Source organism: Odocoileus virginianus, chromosome 26, assembly GCF_023699985.2.
Source record: "Odocoileus virginianus isolate 20LAN1187 ecotype Illinois chromosome 26, Ovbor_1.2, whole genome shotgun sequence".
NCBI classification, from domain to species: domain Eukaryota; kingdom Metazoa; phylum Chordata; class Mammalia; order Artiodactyla; family Cervidae; genus Odocoileus; species Odocoileus virginianus.
Genome location: NC_069699.1, coordinates 44,649,425 through 44,672,986, shown reverse-complemented (window position 1 = coordinate 44,672,986; position 23,562 = coordinate 44,649,425). Strand labels below are relative to the sequence as shown.

The 23,562-nt window shown below is 37.1% G+C and overlaps 1 protein-coding gene across 35 annotated transcripts in view; it reads right to left on the bottom strand.

Moving 5' to 3' along the window:
• Positions 1-23,562, bottom strand: part of PBRM1 (polybromo 1) — a 103,023-nt gene that overhangs the window by 47,110 nt on the left and 32,351 nt on the right. For 18 of the 35 annotated variants that reach the window (XM_070455946.1, XM_070455956.1, XM_070455958.1 and 15 more), the window contains 5 exons: positions 18,055-18,268; positions 15,425-15,566; positions 14,188-14,285; positions 7,043-7,319; positions 2,487-2,592 (listed from right to left, as the gene is read on the bottom strand). In XM_070455946.1, the coding sequence (XP_070312047.1) occupies positions 2,487-2,592; positions 7,043-7,319; positions 14,188-14,285; positions 15,425-15,566; positions 18,055-18,268 (837 nt within the window). Of the gene's footprint in view, positions 1-2,486; positions 2,593-7,042; positions 7,320-12,104; positions 12,150-14,187; positions 14,286-15,424; positions 15,567-18,054; positions 18,269-23,562 lie in introns of all 35 variants that reach the window. The other 17 variants (XM_070455950.1, XM_070455940.1, XM_070455954.1 and 14 more) reach the window with 1 other exon arrangement.

Sequence of the window (23,562 nt, the reverse complement as noted above, 5' to 3'; positions counted from 1 at the left end):
CTTGTCTCTTTGAAAACTGGTAAATGAAAAGGGAAATATAGCCTTTATCCTTTCAAAAACCAAAACAATACATACAAACAAAAAACTCATCCACTGGGTAACCAAATACGGATGAGGCAGTTTCTCTACAAAGGATTTCAGTTAGTAACTGAGCAAGCAATGATAAAATTAAACTAGTACTACTTTACATCTCTTCAATAAATTTATGTAGCATGCATCAATAGCTATTAACATAATTTAAAAAAACAACCAGATATCACATGCCACCTGATGGAAGACTATACTACCTCTTATGTCAGTTTCTGTGCCAAAGTGAGTGAAGAATCAAATTTAAAATCTGGATCTGATCAACTACCAATTTATAGGAAATACAAAGGACAAAGGAACATGTGAATACTGCAGCAAAGGGATACAATTACCAAAACCTAGACTGTGGAAAACTACAGTACAAACCCAATTTCCTCAACAAACTGCAAGACAAAAAGAGATGGAGAACTTACAGACTAAAAGAACTATCAATCAAATGCAACGTGTGGACCTTACTTGATAAGTTGAAACTGCATCTAATCAAGCCACTGAAGTTAATGTCCATTTATAAGAAATAAGGGAAAAGTAAAATGACATCCTAAGGAAGTAAACTAAGTGACTAAGAACTCTGGACTGTACAAGGAAGTGACTAGGTTTCTAGAGTCAACAGGAGGATGAAAAAAAGGAGGAGGACTGCTCTGAGTATGAGTTTAAGTAAAATAATCAAATGTAATACACAGAACTTAACTAGATCCTGATTGGAAGAAACCCATTGTAAAAATATATTTGTGAGACAATCAGTAAAATTTGAAAATTTATAAGGCATTAGAGGAAACCAAGAAACTACTAATTTTGTAATGTGTGACAATGATGTTATGATTATTTAAGAAAGTATCTGCATATTTTAAAGATGCATAATGAACTATATAGAAATAAAATGACATGACTGGATGTGTCTTATAATTCAGAACAAAGAAAAAAGAAGGGCAAAGGGAATATGGGAAATAAGTATGGCACAATCTTGATAAATGCTGAGTAACAGATATAGACAGGGATTCATCGTACTATTCTTTATATTTGTGTATGTTTTGAGTTTTTCATAATATAACATTGAGAAATGAAAAGAAAATTAACACTGCATGGTAAAATCTCCTCTCCCTGAACTTTAAAAAAATATATACATGTATTTATATAATTTAGTTCTATATTTACTATTAACTAAACAATAACTAATACAGTTACTATTAAAGTATCTGTCATTAGTTTCTTAACTCAACTTATATAATTAATTTTAGTTTTAAAAGATATTATGTCCTTATAAATTAGGAGACTTTCATTCCTGCAGTGAAAAATTAGAAGGTTTTCATTGTTGTATGCTTTTATAATTACATGAAAAAATAAGTAGCTTAACAAAAAGGAATGATCACTTAAGCAATAAATCATACCCAAAACTATTGCAAATTCAGTTTAGTCATTCCATACAAAAAATTAGTTTGTTCTTTCCATTTTAGCAAATATGACTCTAAAGAATGTTTGACAACACCACTATCATTTGTTTGATGTTTATTTACATATTTTAAAGAAGGCAGAAACCTCTTCTTTAGCCCAATGGTACTAATTATTTTTGCTTTCTTTCTTCTCTTTACAGTTTGCTTTGTTTTTTGGACATGACCATTTTTAAAGTCTTTACAGAATTTGCTACAATACTACTTCTTTTTTATGTGGTTTGTTTTGTTTTGTTTTGGCTGCAAGGCTTGGGGGTCCCAGCTCCTCAACCAGGACCAAACCCTAACCCCTGCACTGGAAGGCAAAGTCCTAACCGATGGACTGCCAGCGAAGTCCCTCTCACAGTTTTTAACATAACAACCATTTACAGCCCACACTCAACAGATAGCTGAGTTAACTTACAGTACAGTAGCTAGACATCTCTAACCTCTCAAATTCTGTCTAGGAGGGATTCACTTTTTTTTGGAGGGGGGACTCACTTTTAATTCCAGTAACTTAGCAAACAAACAGACCTAAAAACAGGAAGAAAATTAAAACCTGCCCCTATACTTTTTCCAGGCATCACACATAGAAAAAGTATCTATTCTCTCTATTTAACATTTACAAAATGTCCACTGCATTCAAAAAAGTAAACAAAACCTTTTGACATTATATTCTTCTATTCCTCATGTGCTTTTATGCTTACTTAAAATACAGAAGAGAGTGCTTGAGAGAAACCAAGAAACTCTGTGCTGGAGTGCAAGTTCAATTATGTTCACCAATTAATTAAATATTTCAGTAAATCAGGAAATAGCAACCCACTCCAATATTCTTGCGTGGAGAATCCCATGGACAGAGGAGCCTGGTAGGCTACAGTCCATGGGGTCGCAACAGTTAGACACGACTTAGCAACTAAACCAGCCAACCCATACTTGACAGACTGAACTGAACCAGGAAGTGTGAGGCTGCCTTACTCAGCTTGAGTTTGGGAGATGCCATGTCATCATCATCAGGCAGTGGGCCCAGCTCTTTCCTTTTATCCTTGAGTAACTTCTCCAGGATGTGTGCATCATTGTACACCTATATTCAATTACAAATAAAATTAAAATTATTTTCTAAGAAGCTTTCTATTGAAGTATATGTATCCATAAAGTAGTTTTAAAAACACAGGTTAGGACAGTTGAGAACTAAAGCAATAAAGTCTGAGATCACAACAGAACAACAAATCCCATCTCTGTGGGATGGGTCTTGGTTCACTGTTTAAAGCTTTCCAGGTATTTCTAATGTGCACCCATGCTGGCTGAAGTTTGAGAATTACTGTAGTAGAATCACTACAAGTTTCTGCAGAAGTTCTGAAACATATTTACATGTGCTATTTCTTCATAAATCTCTCTTACACTGGACCCTCTAGGTAGCAGACTTAGCTCAATGGAAATTAAAAATACATGATAGTTGGAGAAAAACATCTCAAATATTATTAAAAGAGATTTAATATCAGTGTGCATTCATAGCCTGGAATCTGATTTGTGAAAAGCAATAATCTCTGCTTAGTCTCTCTCTCGGAAGGCTGAGCCAAGGGTGATAATATATAGCCAAGGACAAAGTTACTCACCCAGTGGCTTGGCCCCCACAGTTGCCTCCTCCCACATTCCCCACCCCAGTCCAAAGGCTCTCCTCCCTGAATACCACCAGAGCAGAGGGACTGAAGGAATAGCTGATCTCTCTTTTTTGGCAACCTCTCTTAAGGGTGGCTTTTTTCTCTACCAGTGGCAGACAAGTGGCACATTACCCAATGACACTGAGGACAGTGTAAACCCCAATGACAGAAGAGAACCATTTCTCTGATTACAAGCATCCTCAGCGCCTACTTTATTTTATATTCAAATGCAGTAACATAAGAATGGAAATATAAATGATTTGAAAATGTAATTTCATTTCTGGGAAACTTAGAGCAGACAAAGAAACTCAGAAAAGATCTATGGACCTCCAAACCATGTTCACTGCAGCATATTTACAATGGCCAAGACATGGAAACAACCTAAGTGTTCATGAAAGAGTGACTGGATAAAGAACACATCACACACAGACAGGAACACCATTCAGCCATAAAAAGAATGAAATCCTACCATCTGCGACAACATGGAAGACAAATCCTGAGGGCATTGTGCTAAATGAAATAAGTAAGGTAAGACAGAGAAAGACAAATACTCTATGATCTCACTTATAAGGAAACTAAAATACCATTCCTCGGCCCCCCAAAAATCTCAAGTTCATAGATACAGGGAATAGACTGATGGCTGCCAGAGGATGGGCAAGATGAGTAACGGGGTCAAAAGGTACAAACTCCAGTTATAAAATAAATAAATCATGGGGATGTAATGTACAGCATGGCAACTATACTTAGTAACACTGTATTGTATATGCAGGATGCTAAGATAGTAGATCTTAAAAGTTCTCATCACAAGAAAAAAAATTGTTAACTGCATATGGTGATGATATTAACTAGAATTAATGTGATCATTTTGCAATATATACAAATATTCAATCATCATGTTGTACACTTGAAATGCATGTCACTTATACTTCAATTTATTAATAAAAAATAAAGTAGATAAAGGATACTGAGTAGAAAAATACATGAAAGGAAGAATATATCATAGCTTTACTGATGAAGAACTGAAAATCAAGATGCTTCCTAACAAAATCAATTATTTAAAGGTGTTTTATTGAAAATATCCTATTATTTATATTGCTGCTGTTGTTTTTCAGGTGCTCATTTGTGTCCAACTCTTTGTGACCCCATGGACTACAGCACACCAGGTTTCCCTATCCTTCACATCTCCCAGAGTTTGCTCAAACTCATGTCCATTGAGTTGGTGATGCCATCCAACCATCTCATCCTCTGTCGTCCCCTTCTTCTCCTGCCTTCAATTTTTCCCATCACCAGGGTCTTTTCTAATGAGTGGGCTCTTTGCATCAGGTGGCAAAAGTACTGGAGCTTCAGCTTCAGCATCAATCCTTCCAATGAATGCTTAGGAAAGCATTCAAAAAATTCATCTACATATCTGAGGTTACTGATATTTCTCCTAACAATCTGGATTCTAACTTTTGCTTCATCCAGTCCAACATTTCACATGATGTACTCTGAACATCACAATAAAACAGTCCTGTGGTCACTGTTGTCAGTTCAGTTCAGCTGCTCAGTCGTGTCCGACTCTTTGCGACCCCATGAATCGCAGCAGGCCAGGCCTCCCTGTCCATCACCAACTCCCGGAGTCTACCCAAACCCATGTCCGTCGAGTCGGTGATGCCATCCAGCCATCTCATCCTCTGTCATCCCCTTCTCCTCCTGCCCCCAATCCTTCCCAGCATTAGGGTCTTTTCCAATGAGTCAACTCTTCGCGTGAGGTGGCCTAAGTATTGGAGTTTCAGCTTCAGCATCAGTCCTTCCAATCAACACCCAGGACTGATCTCCTTTAGGATGGACTGGTTGGATCTCCTTGCAGTCCAAGGGACTCTCAAGAGTCCTCTCCAACACCACAGTTCAAAAGCATCAATTCTTCAGCGCTCAGCTTTCTTCACCATCCAACTCTCACATCCATACATGACCACTGGAAAAACCATAGCCTTGACTAGACAGACCTTTTTTGGCAAAGTAATGTCTCTGCTTTTAAATATGCTATCCAGGTTAGTCATAACTTTCCTTCCAAGGAGTAAGCGTCTTTTAATTTCATGGCTGCAATCACCATCTGCAGTGATTTTGGAACCCAGAAAAATAAAGTTTGATACTGTTTCCACTGTTTCCCCATCTATCTCCCATGAAGTGATGGGACCAGATGCCATGATCTTAGTTTTCTGAAGGTTGAGCTTTAAGCCAACTTTTTCACTCTCCTCCTTCACTTTCATCAAGAGGCTTTTTAAGTCCCTCTTCACTTTCTGCCATAAGGGTGGTATTGTCTGCATATCTGAGGTTATTGATATTTCTCCCGGCAATCTTGATTCTAGCGTGTGCTTCTTCCAGCCCAGCGTTTCTCATGATGTACTTAAATGTACTTACATCTCATGATGTAAGTTAAAAAAGCAGGGTGACAATATACAGCCTTTTTTTTTTTTTTTAAATATACAGCCTTGATGTACTCCTTTTCCTATTTGGAACCAATCTGTTGTTCCATGTCCAGTTCTAACTGTTGCTTCCAGACCTGCATACAGGTTTCTCAAGAGACAGGTCAGATGGTCTGGTATTCCCATCTCTTTCAGAATTTTCCACAGTTTATTGTGATCCACACAGTCAAAGGCTTTGGCATAGTCAATAAAGCAGAAGTAGATGTTTTTCTGGAACTCTCTTGCTTTTTTGATGATCCAGCGTATGTTGGCAATTTGATCTCTGGTTCCTCTGCCTTTTCTAAAACCAGCTTGAACATCTGGAAGTTCACGGTTCACGTATTGCTGAAGCCTGGCTTGGAGAATTTTGAGCATTACTTTGCTAGCGTGTGAGATGAGTGCAATTGTGAGGTAGTTTGAGCATTCTTTGGCATTGCCTTTCTTTGGGATTGGAATGAAAACTGACCTTGTCCAGTCCTGTGACCACTGCTGAGTTTTGCAAATTTGCTGGCATACTGAGTGCAGCACTTTCACAGCTTCATCTTTTAGGATTTGAAATAGCTCAACTGGAATTTCATCACCTCCACTAGCTTTATTTGTAGTGATGCTTCCTAAGGCCCACTTGACTTCACACTCTAGGATGTCTGGCTCTAGGTGAGTGATCACACCATTGTGGTTATCTGGGTCATGAAGACCTCTTTTGTACAGTTCTTCTGTGTATTCTTGCCACCTCTTCTTAATATTTTCTGCTTCTGTTAGGTCCACACCATCTTTTATTGTGCCCATCCTTGCATGAAATATTCCCTTGGTATCTCTAATTTTCTTGAAGAGATCTCCAGTCTTTCCCATTCTATTTATCTAATTATACTATTTTATAGACTATCCTTAGAGAAGCATGGCAACTGAGGATAGTAGCAACAATAATGATGAAAGATTTTACTGTCCTTGGCTTTCATCTGAGTGTTTGAATACCAGGCACTATGTAACACATTCTGCAAACATGAGCTCACTCTAATCCCACAACAACCCTAACGCAAGTACCACTGTTAACCCCATTTTACAGATGAGACTCAGAAAAGATAGGTTACTTACAGAGGAATTAGCAAGACAGGACTCAGATCTAAGATGTCAGATTACAGTCGACGGTCAGAATCCATGGAATCCGCGGATTTAGATGGTCAACAGTAATGACATTTCAAACAAGAGACTTGAGAATCTATGGATTTTGGTGCTGCAGGGGCCCGGGAACCCCTGGAACCAATCCCCTCCCCCAAGGCAATGAGGGGTAATTGTACAGAGTATAAAGTTTTAACCTTTACAATGTCCTGCCTCCAATTTCAAAAAATTAAGGATTGACAAAATATTAAGCTAGTCATTAAGAAGAATCATCTAAGTTAGGCGTCCAGTCAGGATTCCCACATGTCCTTACCTGGGAGCCCTCCTCATTGTAGTGCCTGGCATTCCGGAACATCAGCTTCATGTCTTCTATCATTCCCTCCTCCCCTGCATATTTGTCATTGCGGATGTTATGCTCAATTATTTTCAAGTCCATTGGCTCTAAGATGATTTTATAATAATCAGGATAGTCCTTTTTGGATGGTTTAACCATAAATAGATCACAAAGTCTTCTGCCTGAGCCTGGCTCACGAGCTTCAAGAACAACATTGAATAAGATTTTCATTCGCTGCTTTCTTATGTTCTTTTTACTGTTGGAAGGGAGAGAGGGGAAATATGAGAACAGGTTCAGTTTTCTTGATAGAAGAATGAATATGAAATAAAATTAATCTTGTGAACAGGTGCTTCATAATGATTACAATTTATTTATTACATATGGCACAAACACAGTAAACATGCTAGAAGCTATAAGCAAATATTAGGAAATTTTCCAAAATAGTTAAAACACAGTGACTCTGGCAGGAGTACCCAAGAACACCAGACAAACCTGTTTAGAATATTTATGAAATGCAATGCTTGAAAACAAGTATTGTCTAACACCAAAGAAAATGAAATTCTATTATCAATTTTTTGAAGAACAGAGCAAAAGTAGAATAAAACTGCTGATTCCCTACTGTTACTAACAGTTCTCCCTTAAACACACACACACACACACAGAGAAGTGTTCCATCTCCTAAGACAATCACTCCTGAACACCTGCATTTCCTGGTTATCAGACAACAAAGGGATGCTGTCTGACAGACTAGTATCTCTACAGTGGGTACAAATGTTTCAGGCATTATCCTATCATGGTCAGCCCTTTCTCCCTCCCTCCATTATTCCACAATCCCAGCCTAGCTTAAAGAATAAACGGTCTGTGGTTCACCTAAGTGCCTGAGTAAATTTTCATCCTTGAGTATGAATCCATGCCTCGTTATCCAAATTCCCGCAGTGAGATGTTATGCTAGGAAACAGATGTCCTAGTACTACAGGACAAAGCACAAGGGACTACAGATTAGAACCCGAGCTACAAAAAGGCGTAAGGGAACATATGGGCCAGCCTCCTAATTATTGAGGAAATTGGCTCAGAGAAGTTAAATGACTTGCCCAAGGTGAGCTGTCCAATGAATTTTTAGAATTATTAGAATTAATGAATTACTAGAAGCGATGATCTTCCAATATGATTTCTAGCCCACTGTTTATATGTCCTCAGGACACAGATATCTAAGACTAGCCAGACTTGAACCAGCAAAACATCAGTCTCTGAGGGAGGTAATAAAAGTAAATAACCCGTGACTTAATTTCTATTCAACACTTACTAAAAGGGCACAGTGTAGCATTTGGAGGTAAATATTTTCTATCCAGTTCCTATCTTACAAATGGAAGGAAGTTCAATACAGAAGCAAACTATGTGGCCAAACAGATCCCCTACTCCAGTCCTTCGGCCAATCTACTTCTGGGTCATAAAGAAGACAAAGGCCAGATATTTTCTAAATGAGGTTCAATATGCTTTTAAAAAAAAAAAATAAAACTCAAATAAAGGATAACAGATGAGAAAATAAATACTCCATGTAAAAATTTTAAGTCTCAAAAATGCCTATCTTCCTAACATCACAGAGCATGAGGCAACCTGAAAGTGATCCAATCAGGAGACACAAAGGACTCCACTGCCTAGAGTTGGGATTACCCTTGTCACCTGTGTCTTCACTTGGGACTGCTCACTTCCACGGTGGCTCTGGAACCATCCCTGTCACATCCCCACTCAGTATTTTGGTGTCTATGTCAAGTAAGTGATTGTTTGACGACAGCGATCTAGGAGAAGTTTCATCTAGTGCTAACTGTTTCTCCAAAGAGGCATCCCCAGATGATGATGATGAGAGGGCAACAACTCTCTCAGTTCAGGACTTAAGCAAGTGAATAATGGGAGGGGAAGGCGGGACAAAGTTCCAGCATTGCAGAGTTTCGTACAACTGGGCAGAGACTGGGTATCTTTAGCCTTTAAGAAGCCTCTGAAGAAAAACTTTAGAACCTGGATTTGGTAACACAGAATTTTATAACTGCTCTGAAAGTTGACATTTAATGTTTTAAGACTTTTAACACTAATATTATGCTTTCTCCACTTGTATAATTCACTTTAAGAGAGTGATGTGTAACTAGTTTTCATCCTCAAAGGCAAGCAAAATATTTGTTATTAGGGTCACACAATCTTCTCTGAACTAATCCAGCTTTGTTATTTTGTTTATATTTTTCCAGATCCTTATATTGCCTTTAAAACCAAGAACCTCCATTACTTTCAATCTAACTGCCAGAAAAAACTCAGAGCTACACTTCATATTCTTCTGTAACTATATTAGTTTGAGTGGCTGGTATATTTGTTCTATCCTTTTCCAATATGATGCTGAATCTTACCATGTTCACACTTCTGAAAGTAACTTCAAACACTTTTGAAATGACATAAACTCTACATTACAAAAAGCTACCGTATTACCCTATTTGATACTTTCTGTTTACTGTTTTCAAATGCCACTGCCCCTTTGATTTTTAGATTCGTCTCAGAACCCCTCTATTCATCCTACCTCTTTTCCTCCCTCAGACTATTAGCTGTAAACAGTTTGTTCACTCTTCCCTATTTTGGGAAAGGTGCATAATTAAATCCCAGACCTGGTAACTAGCACACTCATTCTTTTTTAATCAGGACCTGTGAACATACTTAGGTAAAAAAAATCTTAAGAGGGTTCAAAACCAGGGTTGTTCATTATGCACTTAAGGGTGTCATACTGAAGAGGATATCAATTCAGATCACAAATGCTGTTATATTAAACATACAATTTTAGAAGTTTATGGTCTTGTTAGCACTATGGTCTTCTGCTAACAAAGTCATTATATTACAACAATTTTCCAATAAATGAACGTCAAGTGTCTTGAAAAGTGGGTACTTTTTCTAATTTGCAAAAAGATCATGAGTTAGTGGAGGCTTCACTCCGAATCCCTGATTTTCCAAGACCACCACCTTACCATCCTTTTGACCCCCAAACTCGGCCTAACACACTGGAATCAATGTCACTTTTTGCTTCCCTTAGTTTATCACCAAGTCCTAGAGGACCTTCACGGCCCTTCTAGATCTGATCTTCCCTTTTAATTTTTCATGCCATGGCGTTAGTCCTAACCTTCATAGTTGGTGGCCAACCACTTTCTTAAATCTTATCATTATTTTTACTATGGAGCTATTATTTATTACATATTTATATGTGATATACACAAAAGATTACTATTTATAATTACAGGTAACTCTTCTACCACATGCCAGGGACTATGCTAAGCACTTATCATTAATCCTCAAACTCAAGAACCAAGTACAATTATTACCCCAATTTTGGAAATGTAAACACAGAGGCTTGGAGACGTAAGTGAATACCTAAGGCCATAAAGTGAGTAATCAGAACTGAGACTTGAATCAGCGAAAGTCAGCAGGCTGCTTTTATCATACAAGTAAATGACAAAAAGCCAGCTCTTACCAAGGGACTCGAACCAAAGTCAACCCAGTTCACAGGCTTCAAGGCCTTCTGGTCTTTACCTCCCTGGCCCTAGATCTCCAGTGGTACCTGCTGTGAAGCGAAGTAAACCCAAAGGTTCCTTCTTTTACAAGGCTTTTATATTTCATCTTCAAGGAGCAAAACCTTTTTATTCATCTTAATGAATTTCCTGGTCCAATAACATCTGACTAAAAACAAAATGAAATCTACCATGTCTTGATGTCAACAGGAAATACCTCCAGGAAATAATCAGAGCTACATTCAGTGAGTATTCAGGCCCAGTTCCGTGAGTTTCAGGCATATTAAGCAATCAGGTCCTCACAGCAATCCTATGTAGGTTTTTGTCATCAATTCTTTTTTCAGATGAGGAAATTGTGATGAAGTTCAAATCATAGAGCTAATAAGAGCTGGGATTTGAACCTGGGCAGTCAGGGTCCAGAGTATGGGGTTATAACAGTACTCCACACTTCTGTTTCTTCTTCTACTACTCAGAACCAAGTGCCACATACTATGAGTCGTGTAAAAGAAATACCAATTTATGGTCTTTTTCTTAAATTTACCAATTAAAGAAACGTTTCTTAAGGGAAACAGTAGGAAGAAGATACTAATACAGCAATTGTATAGAATGGACCATGTATGGTAGCAAATGTAGATAACTTCAAACATCTAACTTTCAAAGAAAAGCATGATAGGGAAATCGCATTTCCGAAAGCTATTTGGGCAATCACACAACACTTCCATACAACTATACAACCGTGTGCCTCACAGTTATTCTACTACAGTGCTCCCACATAATTTCATTTGTTTTCAACCTGCCTCATTTCCCAGTCAGTAAATTCCTGGAAGGTAGAGATGATGACTCAACTTTTCCTTTATGACCTGTAAGAGGACAGTCTGGTGTTCTGCAAGCAACTGACACTCCATGAATGCCAGGTGGCAGAGGCGAAAATAAAAGCACCACAGGATGATTACTAGGACTACATACGGCAACTGAAGGGCTGTTTTTAAAATCATAAGTAACATGCAAAAGAATGGATGGCTTTAAAGAAATACAACACAAACAAGACCAGAGACTAAAGAAATGTATTCATGCTCAAGAAGCACTAACCCAATGCATAGGCACCAATACAGACTGGTATCACTTGGATTATCAACACTGATTCTGACCCCTCCACCACCCCCAGTCTATAAGAGACGACCCTGAAAAGAAGTCCGCCGCCAGCCCCGGGACACAACCAGCCGCCGCATCCTCAGCCTCTCTACCTCTGCTGCAGCACAGCCGCCCCGGGCAGAGCTGGCAACCAATTAAGGGTCCTGACTACATCCAGACTAGTTTCTCAGTTAACTTTACTAACTATGCTCCTAAACTATACTGTTTTCTTTATTCATGAGATAAATTGGCATCCAAATAAAAACCAGTATTTCACATGCTTAAGACTGCACTTTTCGCCTAATCAGTGCTGACCATGCCACAGAAGTTACACTTTAAAAAAACATGTTTATGCATAAAAAAGGACTGCACACCTGGAGAGCCTCCTGAGACCCAACATCTCACTGTCAAGAGTGTTCCTGGGAAAGCAGAAACAAACATTACATGTGAAGAGAAACAAAACAAGCAACATTGGAGGTCATGTATAAACCAAATATGGTTGAGAAAAAAGAGGAATACTCAATCCAAAGGATAAAAGGTTTTAAGAATACTTGGAACATTTCAACATGGAAGACAGCAGGTAGATTTTAGGGTAGAGGGGTTGGGGAGAAGAACGTATTCCCAGAATGAAGAGAACATACCCACAGTAATTTTTTTCACAATCTTTGATACGAAAAAAATAAGGCAAAGACAGAACTGTATTCAATACTTCAGAGTCAAGTCAAGTAGTATTTGGAAACTTGGCCCTGCCTTCTCTGGATACGTTTAACTTAGCCTACTAGGCTGTCATGTTTCCCTGAGTTCTGGAGGAGCCCATTTCTTATTACCAAAGCCTCTTAACGTAACCACCTTCTAAAGGGCTTGTTACGTGTTTCCTTCATCACAGTCCGAAGTACAGGACTTGCTTCTCTCAACCTTTTAATGTGTGCTCATGCCTGTATTTCAAACCCAGACATGTTCTTTTACTGCTTTAGCTATGATTTATATTTGCTCTTCTCTTACTTGTATTTTTCACTTCATTAAACAAAACACTTCCTAGGAAACCTGTGCATGAAAAGACTTTTTCTCTAAAGTGGGATTTTATTATTTCGAGAACATAATGCTTAGCTTTCTTTTTATGGGAGGTTTTTTGATAACTTTCATTTAATCTACTTGTGTTGTCCCACAAAGTACAAGCCATAGAGATTTTTTAAGGATCTGGCCTGGGCTAATGCTTCCTTGGAACTGTTTTCTTAACACTCAACTAGTTTAAGATCTCTCTTGTCATTCAGTGTTGGCACTAACTGTACCATCACTTTTGCCTCCATTACCTTCTTTTGCCTGAGAAGTTTTTATCTTTGATTGGTGACTGATCTGGAAAACACAGGTGATGCTGTAGTAGTTATATAATTACACTCAAAGATGTTCTTGATTTGATGTCTCTGATCTGGTCTCACATTTTTCCTCCGTTGTCCCTGGTATAACAAGGAATTAAGAACTTGGAAGGATGAAATTCATAGGCCAGTAATGGAGGAAACTCACACCTCAGGGCACACCAATCAATTTAGTTACCTTGGCATAGCATAGCAAAGTTATTTTCATTGTTTAAAAAAAAAAAACTGCCCAAATGCTATTTACAGGGAAAGACAAGACAGCTTCTCTTTTCTAAACCATTTTTTAAAAATTCTCTGGTGTCAGTGGATCTACAACACATGAACAGAACTGCATTAATAGTTACTAATGACTTCATTCAATTTTGAATCTGTCAGGCCCGGCTATTAGTGATGAACTTATTCTTTGTTTAAGGTTTCCTCCCTGCTATTACAAAGATGGTGAGATAGTTAAGGCTCAGGAAGAATACGGTGTTCCACAAAGATCAAGCCAGAGAAACTCCATGTGGGAGGCGCAGACAAAAGAGATGGTCTTGCATGATTCTTTATAGAAGTACAGCTTCATAATCTCACAGTAAGGTCCCCTTCCATAAAACCCATGAGAAAAAGGAAGGATTAGGGAAGCTGAGAGAAAGATTAGAAAGAAAAGAAAAACAAATATCTAGCTTAACCTGTTATGAACTACAAGAAGTTATAACTTGGTACTTTATAATATGACATCCTTAAAATAGCAAAGAAAGATCAGATTAACAAGGAAAAACAAGGGGGTAAGAATAATGACTAACACTTTTTTTTTTAATTGCCACACAGAAATCACCTAAATTAGATTTAAAGGGCTTCTTACAATGCCATATTAAAACAAAATAACCTGGACAGCAAAAATAGTAACATGTTTCACCAGGATACATAAGTTTTATTTTCAAATATGTTATCTAAAAACAACATGTTACCAAAAAAAACACTAATCATACAATTAATTATTAAATGTTATAAAGTATTTAAATCTTATAATTCAACTTTTCTGCACTTAAATCTGAAACAAAACAGAAACTGAGACGATGTCTCCAGTTACATGAAGAGTATATACCTTTTTCTTTTGGCACTACCAGTATCAGAGGTGGCTGAAGAAATCATGCTGTCTCCATCCTCAATGTCGTCTCTCCTAGCAAGCTCTTTCTTCTTTGCCTAAAACAGAACAGACCCCAGGAGTCGAGCTCATTCTGCTGAGCACTTCTAGAATATATGAATATTAAAGAGCTAGACACATCAGATTCAAGCAGAAAGATACAACCACACGTAGAATACTCAAAATGAAAAAGAAGTCATTAAACATTTTCAATAACCCAATTTAACAGAAGTTTGCATGACAGAAAAATAGGTTTAAAAAAATGGATCCAGAGAGTTGAGGAATCAACTCTAGCTAAACTGAATTTAAGACTCCGAAGGACACCAACTCATTCAAAGTACTGACACAAGTTGTTGGGGCATCCTGCCCTGGTGGCCGTATTTCAATAAAGCCAAGTCAAAGCTAGCCTTTAGCACCCTTGACTTAAGTAACAGTGTGACTAAGAAGAAAGCTTAAAGTGAGAGGTGAAATAAGATCTACTTTTCAACACATGCATTTTTAAAGACCTTCTGCCAAAGACAGCTAAAGTCCAACAACAGCAGACTAAGGGAATACACACAGAGTATTGAAAACAAAATACTGAAATCCTCAGCATGGATCACAGAGCTGACCAAACAAAAATGGAGATTCTACAGGTGATACAAAATTGCTTTTGTTGTTCCTTGCTCTGAGATTCTCTTTTCAGGAAGATACTACCAAAACTGACAGGTAGACACAATTTGTATTTCATATGTATGCCCTTTACTCTCAAAACACCGAGATGACCCATGGCCTCAGATGCCCTCCAAGGCGTGCTCTCAGAAATATTTCAATCAACTCATGGACACTGTACAATGATGAATTAGCCTAAAGATGTCCCTTCTCCTAGAACCAACACTACCTTAACAGAGACAGAGTCTAGAACCAAATAAATGAAATCTAAATGCAGAATATCATCTGTGATTGGAGGCAATCATCCTGATAACCCTAAAATCACTCCCCAGGGACAAATCCCTGTTTCTTCCACTCACAAAGCTAACCCAGTCTAAACTATTATTTCTACTCTGCATAGTCCTGAAAGCTCTTAAAAAAAATTAAAAAAAAAAATTTCAGTAGTACTATGGCTAAAATGAATGATATGACATTGCTGGAGGAAAATCACATATCTTAACACACTCAATTATACATACAACAACTTAGCAAAACCAAGAAATTATACCTGCATGACTTGCTGCAGTTTTAGAACTCGCTTGTAGATGGCCGAGTTGGGAACATTATAGCGTTTGGCATTTTCAAACATTAAATTCAGATCACACTCCAAATGATCTAAAGTTTCATATTCTTGGTTTTTTAGCTTTGTTCTGTGAAAGACAAACACAGGGCTAGAACTTTCCATTCTGAATATGCAGAAACACCCTTCCTGAAAGTTCAGTGCAAAAATCTTGACAAACATTACAAGGTAGTTTACCAGTGATACTGATTAGAGGTATGGAAGTGACAACTTCCAAATTTAAAGTGAAGAAGCAAAAGCACCACTATATTTAGACAATATGATAATTTAACTGAAAACCCAAAAGAATAAAACACTACAAGAAGCAATCAGAGAACCTAGCAAGGTGGTCAACTACAAAGCAAACATTAGCAAAACTCCTAAGGGGAAAACCGTGGTATTGGCTACATGAAAACCCTGTTGTTCAGTCGATAAGTTGTGTCCAACTCTTTGCAACCCTATGGACTTGAGAACCCCAGCAGGCTTCTCTGTCCATGGGATTTCCCAGGCAAGAATACTAGAGCTGATTGCCATTTCCTCCTCCAGGGAATCTTGCCGACTCAGGGACGGAACCTGCTGTCTGCTCCATTCATAGATGGATTTTTTGACCAGAGTCACCAGGGAAGCCCTTATATGCACCCCCTAGGAAAAAATAAAAATCAGGGAGGTTTCAAGCTATCATAATGAAGAGTCATGGGGATCTACACATTTCAGAAAATAAGAGGTCATTCCTCTTGATGAGAGTTAAAGAAAAGAGAGCACTGGCAACTACATGAAGGAACATGTAGAATAATAACATTAACCTCCAGAGGAGTTGCATAAGGGAAATGAAGAGCAGTCCCTTTTTTGGGGGGGGGTGGTGGTGGTTCTGTGCTGTGCTGCTTGTGAGACCTTAGTTCCCCAACCATGAATTGAACCTGGCCCCAGAGTGAAAGTGCCAAGTCCTAACCACCGGACCACTAGGGAATTCCCTGAAGAGCAGTCTTAGATGGTAAATGAGAGGCAGATTAATGTTAGAGTCCTTTTGCTACTCTTCCTCCAACACAAACATTTGTAACTAATCACAATGGCTTAATACTGAGGTTTTTACTTACTTTAAGCCTTAAGAATTCTAACAGCTGTCTCAGACATTTAGGCTATTACTAACACTAAGGCTATTACGAGTCCCTATATTCTTGGTAGTGAGGCATCACAGTCTGCCTTAACACTATATGGATTTAGACAGGACAGACTTTTAAAGCTTAACTGAAGCACTCGTCTGCTATCTATCAAAGTCACAAAAACAGTATTAGGTAAAGAACAACATTATGTGTACAGCTTCAGAGAATTAATGTAGAGATTCTAAACTCTGCTTTTAGAATGATATATCATTCACTTCATATGTAAAGTTTTACTTAAAATTTACTAAAATCATATATAGATTCCACGTAGTGCTTACAGAGATAAGAATGTTATAGAACACTTGATTCTCTGGGATGAAGCAAAAAAAAAAACAAAACACTGAGCACATACTCAGCTCTCACCACCTGTGGCTAGCACCAAGAGTTTAAACTACAGGCTTGGACTTGTTCATGCTAACTTCAAGGATAACGTGCTGGATGTTCTCAATACCCACAGAGAGCAATAGAGAACCTAAACTAGTATTAATAGATGACAGTCTATAACAAATCTGCAGATATTTATCAGTCTGATACTAATCAAGGATGGGAGTGGGAAGGGAAGGGCAGAACAGGAAATAAAGCACGGGGATGACAAGCCCCAGAGCAACAAAGATGGTCTATGCAGCCATGTTGTTGAGCTCCTCCCTACCCTTCCTTTTTTTTTCTGCTTTTGATGACATTCAACTATATTCCTTCTGCTAACACATCTTCCTAGAATTGCGCTGTGCAATACAGTGGTCACACGTGTCTGTTTAAAGCAAAATAAAGTAAAACTTGAAATCTAGTTTCATTATGCCACATTTCAAGTTTTCAACAGTCACATGTGACGAGTGGCTATCAGAGACAGTACAGATAAAGTAACATTTCATCATCACAGAAAGGGCTATTGGTCAGCACTGCTCAAGATTTTCCTGCTGCTCTGATGAAAAGCACAGTGGAAGGTGGTCCAGCTCCTATGGGGCACGACTGGTTCAGCATGCAAACTTGGAAAAGAAGTAGACTAGATGTCCTAAGAGTTGACACTTCAAAAGGGAAACCAAGATACAAAATTTTAAATGCAGGTAAATTGTTGTGATTAAAATATCAATAAAAGGAATAGGAAGAGAAATTTTGCACAGTTATAAGAAAATGAACAGTTAAATTCTGAGCTGCATGACTTTTTTATAATCCATAACCTGACAACAAATGACTAGCTGGGATACCTTCCATTTGTCTCTTGACACTACTGTAATACAAAGAATGCAATTTGTAGTTAATCAAACTTATTTCTCATATTTACATTGGTGTGATATTTAAGCATACTCTAGACATGTGAAAAACATTTTTATATCCTTATCCATTTTAGAAATGAAGGATATATGCACAGGCTCAATCACAAGAAAATAGATGTATACTGAGTAATGTAAATGATATTATTACCTGATCTGTTGTAGTGATATGGGTGTTTTAATTTGCTGATAATAATCAGGATATTTTTTCTTTGAAGGCAAATGGAAAAAAGGTTCAGCTATTAGCTGCCCTTGATTATTCCGACAGCTCCTAACTGTGTCATAAAGCTGATAAAAAGGATTTGAAACATCCATAAATGAAGTAATGCTCTCTGCTTCCGATTCTCCTTCTTCATATCGTGCAGCTACAAAGACATAAAAGATATTTATAAGGGGAATTAAAAAAAAACATTTTTTAAAGCTTTTAACAACTTTCAGACTATGCTATCTATGTTTGAGAATACTTATCTTAAAAGAATAGTCTCTAGCCGTCATTAAATATTCTGTAAGTAATGCTCAGTGAGTGTACGCTTACTTAGAGAAATGTTACATAGAAACAGAATGTTACATAGTGAAAGTTATACTGCCTTGGTTGTTGTAATTTAGTTGCTCAGTACTGTAGGACTCTTGTGATCCCACAGACCATAGCCTGCCAGGCTCCTCTGTCCATGGGAATTTTCCAGGCAAGAACACTGAAGTGGGGTGCCATTTCCTTCTCCAGGGGATCTTCCCAGCCCAGGCATTGAACTCCCGTTTCCTCCAAGTCTCCTGTAAGTCTCCTCTATACAAGGCAGAATCTTTACTCAAGGGAAGCCCTAACTGTCTGTCTTTAAAAGGTTACAAAACAGTTTCTCTGCCATCTTTAGAGATCCTTGCTTATGTGCGCTTGGACAAGAAAAGGAGCAAACAGTCATTCTCAGATCTCAGAACTAAAGCGACAGCATATAGCTTAGCATAAATGTAGCTGGTGGCTGGTATTGACAAATTTGATTTAAAGTGAGGCAAAGTCAAAGAGATTCATCTATAGCATCCCTTAGGAAAGATGTTTTCCTTTATTGAGAAAACTTTTAGGTAGAAGCTAATCATAGAAACACCAAAACATGCAATCACTTTCACAGAAATACAAAATATACTCATTTCTCTGAACTCTCAAATGGTGTACAAGGACCTGATTTAAATTAATTTCTTGATGGATCAGGATAATCAAAATCACTATGTCTCCCAGGCAAGTATGATAATCACTTATTCAGTACTTAGTTACGTATTAACAGCTTGATAAGCACCATTCTCAGGTAATCCTAACATCACCATACAGAACAGGTGTTGTTATTTCTTTTCCAAAGGAGAAAACTGGACATGAGAGGTTGATGACCTGCCCGAGGTCAGCTGGCCTGTAAAGTAGTCGAGAAGGGTTTTGGATTTAAGAGTCAAGGAGCTAGAAGCACAGACAGAAATTGTAAACTATGCAGTCTTTCCTGACTCCACTACCTCTTATCTTTTCATAAAGCTCTTGCACATGTTTATTGAATTAAAATTTAGGAATATATTTTGCTGTTACTGTAAACTGTATCTTTTTTTAAAATTACATTTTCTTTTTATAGTTGATTCTGGAAATGAAGTCTTTTTGTATAATAATTTACATTAGCACTTTATTATTCTTATTAATTCTAGTAATTTATCTGTAGTCTTTTAAACAGAAAACTCAACTCTTCTGATCCTTACAGCTTCACTGTTATCACTGCTTGCTGGCTAGTACTTTGAACAAGAAGTAACAACATTTTAAACTTTGTTTCTTACAGTAAGAATACTACAAATGTTTCTCCACTGAAAGTGGAGATGCCATTTATCAGGTTAGGAAAGTCTTCTTCTATTCCTAGTAAGCTCAGTTTTTCTCATGAATGAGACTTGTAGTTTAATCAAATGTATGCTGTGCCAACATCATGGTTTTGCTCCTTTAATCTACTAATACAGTAAATAATACTTTTAACTTTTATGCTGAACTAACCTAGTGTTCCTGAAATAAATTCAACTGTGTTATTGTGTATTACAGATACTGCTAAATACAGTGTGCTTATGCGGATTGCATATACTGCTAGATACAGTGTGGTTATATTTTGTGTGGTTTTGGTTTTATATCATATTCAAAGAATAAATTGCAGAGTTCTTTTTTTATTCACTGCAGGAGTTTATTATATAATTCTGTTCCTTGAATGTATGGCTTGGTGTTTTTAATGCAGGAGTATCTGTAATTAGCAATTTAATGTCTTTAATGGTGATATGACTAATCAGTCTTTTTATCCTTGAATCAGTTTTCAGGCATTTATCAGGTTCTAGGAATTTGTCAATTTTATCTAAACATTCAAGTTTATTTGCATTATGCTGTCTTCACATGCTCTATATGCTCTCTTTTCCCCCTAATATTTTTTTATTTGTGCCTTCTATTTCTTTACAATCTTGCTATAGATTTACATATTTTATTAACAGCTGTAACAGGAAAATTTTTTACTTCATTGATCCTTCCCATTAGAGATTTCCTTTCTAAAGAATTACCTCCTGTCCTTGGTTTTACCATCTTTTATCTAACATCTCTGTTTTTCTTATTATTTATTTATCTTGGATGCTTGTTAGTTCATTAACTTTCAACAGTTTTTCTTTCTGAATAGAAGCAGTAAGAACTACAAATTTCCTTCTGAAGTATCACTTTAGTGGCACCTCCATTGTTTTGGATGTGTATTATTTTCATTATTGTTACTGTTCAAATTTAAGTAATTTAATTTCTATTACAATTACTCCTTTTAAAAAATTTATTAAAAAAAAAAACACGTACACAAAAGACTGTGAAGCCTGTGAAGGTTTTTGCTCCCCAAGTTGGTGGAAAACACTAAGTTGGCAGATTGGATTTTTAAATAAAGGTCTATTAAAAAAAACAAAAAACCTAAGTAAAAAATTTATTTTTCATTATTAGTTGCTATCACAGCTGTATTACAGTCAGAAATATGGCCTATATAATACCTGATCTTTCAAGCTTGTTGAAATTTGTTTTATGGCTAAGTACATGATCCATTTTTGTACATCTTCCATGTGAACCAGGGAAAAACGTGTATTCTCTAACTGTAGAATACCTGCCTGTTAATAACCAACTTGTTGTGGTAGGCTGAATAATAAGCCCCCACACAAATCTATGCTCTAATCCACAGAACTTGTGAATGTTACCTTAAATGGAAAAAGAAACTCTGTAAATACGATTGAAAGGAATCCTGAGTTTGGGAAATTATCCTGGATTAATCTCTGGGCACTAAACATAATCACAAGGATCCTTATGAAAGACAGGCAAGAAGGTCAAAGGAAGGAGGAGATGGGGTGACCTGTAGAGATTGAAGTGCTGTGTTCTCAATGCAGAAGAAGGGGCCATGAGCCAAGGAATACAGACAACCTCTAGAAACTGGAAAATGTAAAGAAGTCCAGTATCCCCTACAGCCTCCTAAAGGACACCAGCCTGCCAACAACCTATCAGATTTCTGACTTTCATCTCATAAAGGGAATAAACTTGTGATGTTTCAAGCCACTAAGTTTGTGGCAATTTGTTTTAGCAGAAATAGGAAACAAATAAGCTTTCGAGGAATTATATTCAAATCTTCTCTGTCTTCACTGGTTTTTTTGGCTGTGTTATCTAGAAGCAGGCTCCCACTCTAAAGGCAATGTTGTCCCTTTCTCCAAGAAGTTCTATCTGCTTGTTTTATGTATTCTGAGCCCTTTTAGGATTTATCTGCTTGGTGCAATAAACTTTTTATCAGGATAAGGTAAATCCATTTCATCTTTGGAAATGCATTATTTGAAAGTCCAGTTTAGCAGAAGTCAACACAACTACCCTCCAGTTATGATTTGCCAGGTGTATCTTTTTGCCGTTCCATCCTTTTACATTCACTTTTCCTGTATATTTAAGATGTGTCTCTTTTAAGCAGTATATAACTTGATTTTTAAAATACCCAATCTGGAACTGTCTTAATTGGCAAATTCAGGCCACTAACATTTATTTTAGATATAATTTTTGGAATTGTTTCTCTGTTTCCATTTATCACATTTTTTCTGTTTCTTTTTGCCTTCTTGCCTTATTTTGTGTTGGTGGGAGAAGACTGGAAGTTTTATCTGTTTTTTGTATCCTACTGTCCACCTCATTACTCTTCTTAAAGTAACTGCAAGTAGGTGCTTTTCTCCACCTCCTTCCCTACCCTTCAGGGATATGCAATGTGGTTTGCCTCTAAAACAAATCACCTCAAGATGTCAAGCCACACTTAATTCTTATGTCTTCTTTCCATCAGCTTTCTTGTTGCTCCAAGATCATGAGTTATCCTTTGTTATTTTCACTGTACCTACCCCTAAAGTTGTTTCCAGGAACAGGAAGAAGAAAACCAAGTATATTAAACTTTGACTAAATTAAGGATAAACAGGTTCTGAATAACAGCCTGAAGGATCTACAACACACAAATGTGGTTGGCATCTACTTTGTTTTCTTACTACCTGAGGTTACTAAATAAGAATCCTCTTGCGACAAAAGTACTATTTATTAGGGGGAAAAAAGCCAATAAATGCTTTGTAAGAATCTTATAAGTGGTATGATTTTCCTTCAATTTGTTATACTACTATAAGGTTAATGAAGTAACCAAACGCTAGAAGGAAACCTAAAAATAATGTGTCACTTCTATAGTTGGCAAAAAAGCAAGCTAATGAAAAGAGAAAAGTTTCTTTCAATTTTTGATAAGGACTGACTTAAGTTTAAAAAAATATAATTTTGTAGATGACAATCAAAAAATTAAATCCATACTTTAGTAGTCTACAGTAATTATGAATTTCTATAGATTTAGTAGAAAATAAAAGATATAGCTAGAAAAATCTTTTGCATCACACTTGATTATAGAATCAAGAGTAATTTCATAAAACAAATCTTATCTCTACATATAAAAATACCATAAAATAAAAAAATATTACATCGCACTTAGGAGGAAGACAGAAAATATACCCCTATAGCTATTCTTTATTACTCTTTTATGAAGTGTGTGCTTTTACTCGAATTTCTAGTGCCCAATTGTTTAAATAAAGTTTACCATAATTTACAGCTATCTTTAAATCATAAGCTCTCAGTGAGAAGACATTATAGTCTACTAAAAATATAAGCCAGTGACCTGGAAATCTAAAGTGATGTGAATGTCTTCCTGGGATTTCCTGATGGTGTCACTAGTACTTTGGGCTTTCCCGATGACTCAGTGGTAAAGAATCTGCCTGCAATGCAGGATTTGCAGGAGACAGATTTGATGCCTGGGTTGGGAAGATCCCTTGGAGGAGGAAATGGCAATCAAGTGTTCTTGCCTGGCAAATCCCATGGACAGAGGAGCCTGATGGGTTATAGTACATGGGGTCACAAACAGTTGGACACGGCTGAGCACACACGCATGCATGCATAACTAGCACTATTTACCATCATAAGTTTGAAACCAGGATCTGCTAAGGCTATCAAAACAATTGTTTTTGCACAAGTATTTACTTAGATTCATGCTTTAACACAAAATAAAGCAGTAATAAGTTCTTGATAAGTTTGACAACAAATAGTGCAATCAAAATGTAACAAAACAAGTATGCCCTCCAAAAACAGACAAACTCCCAG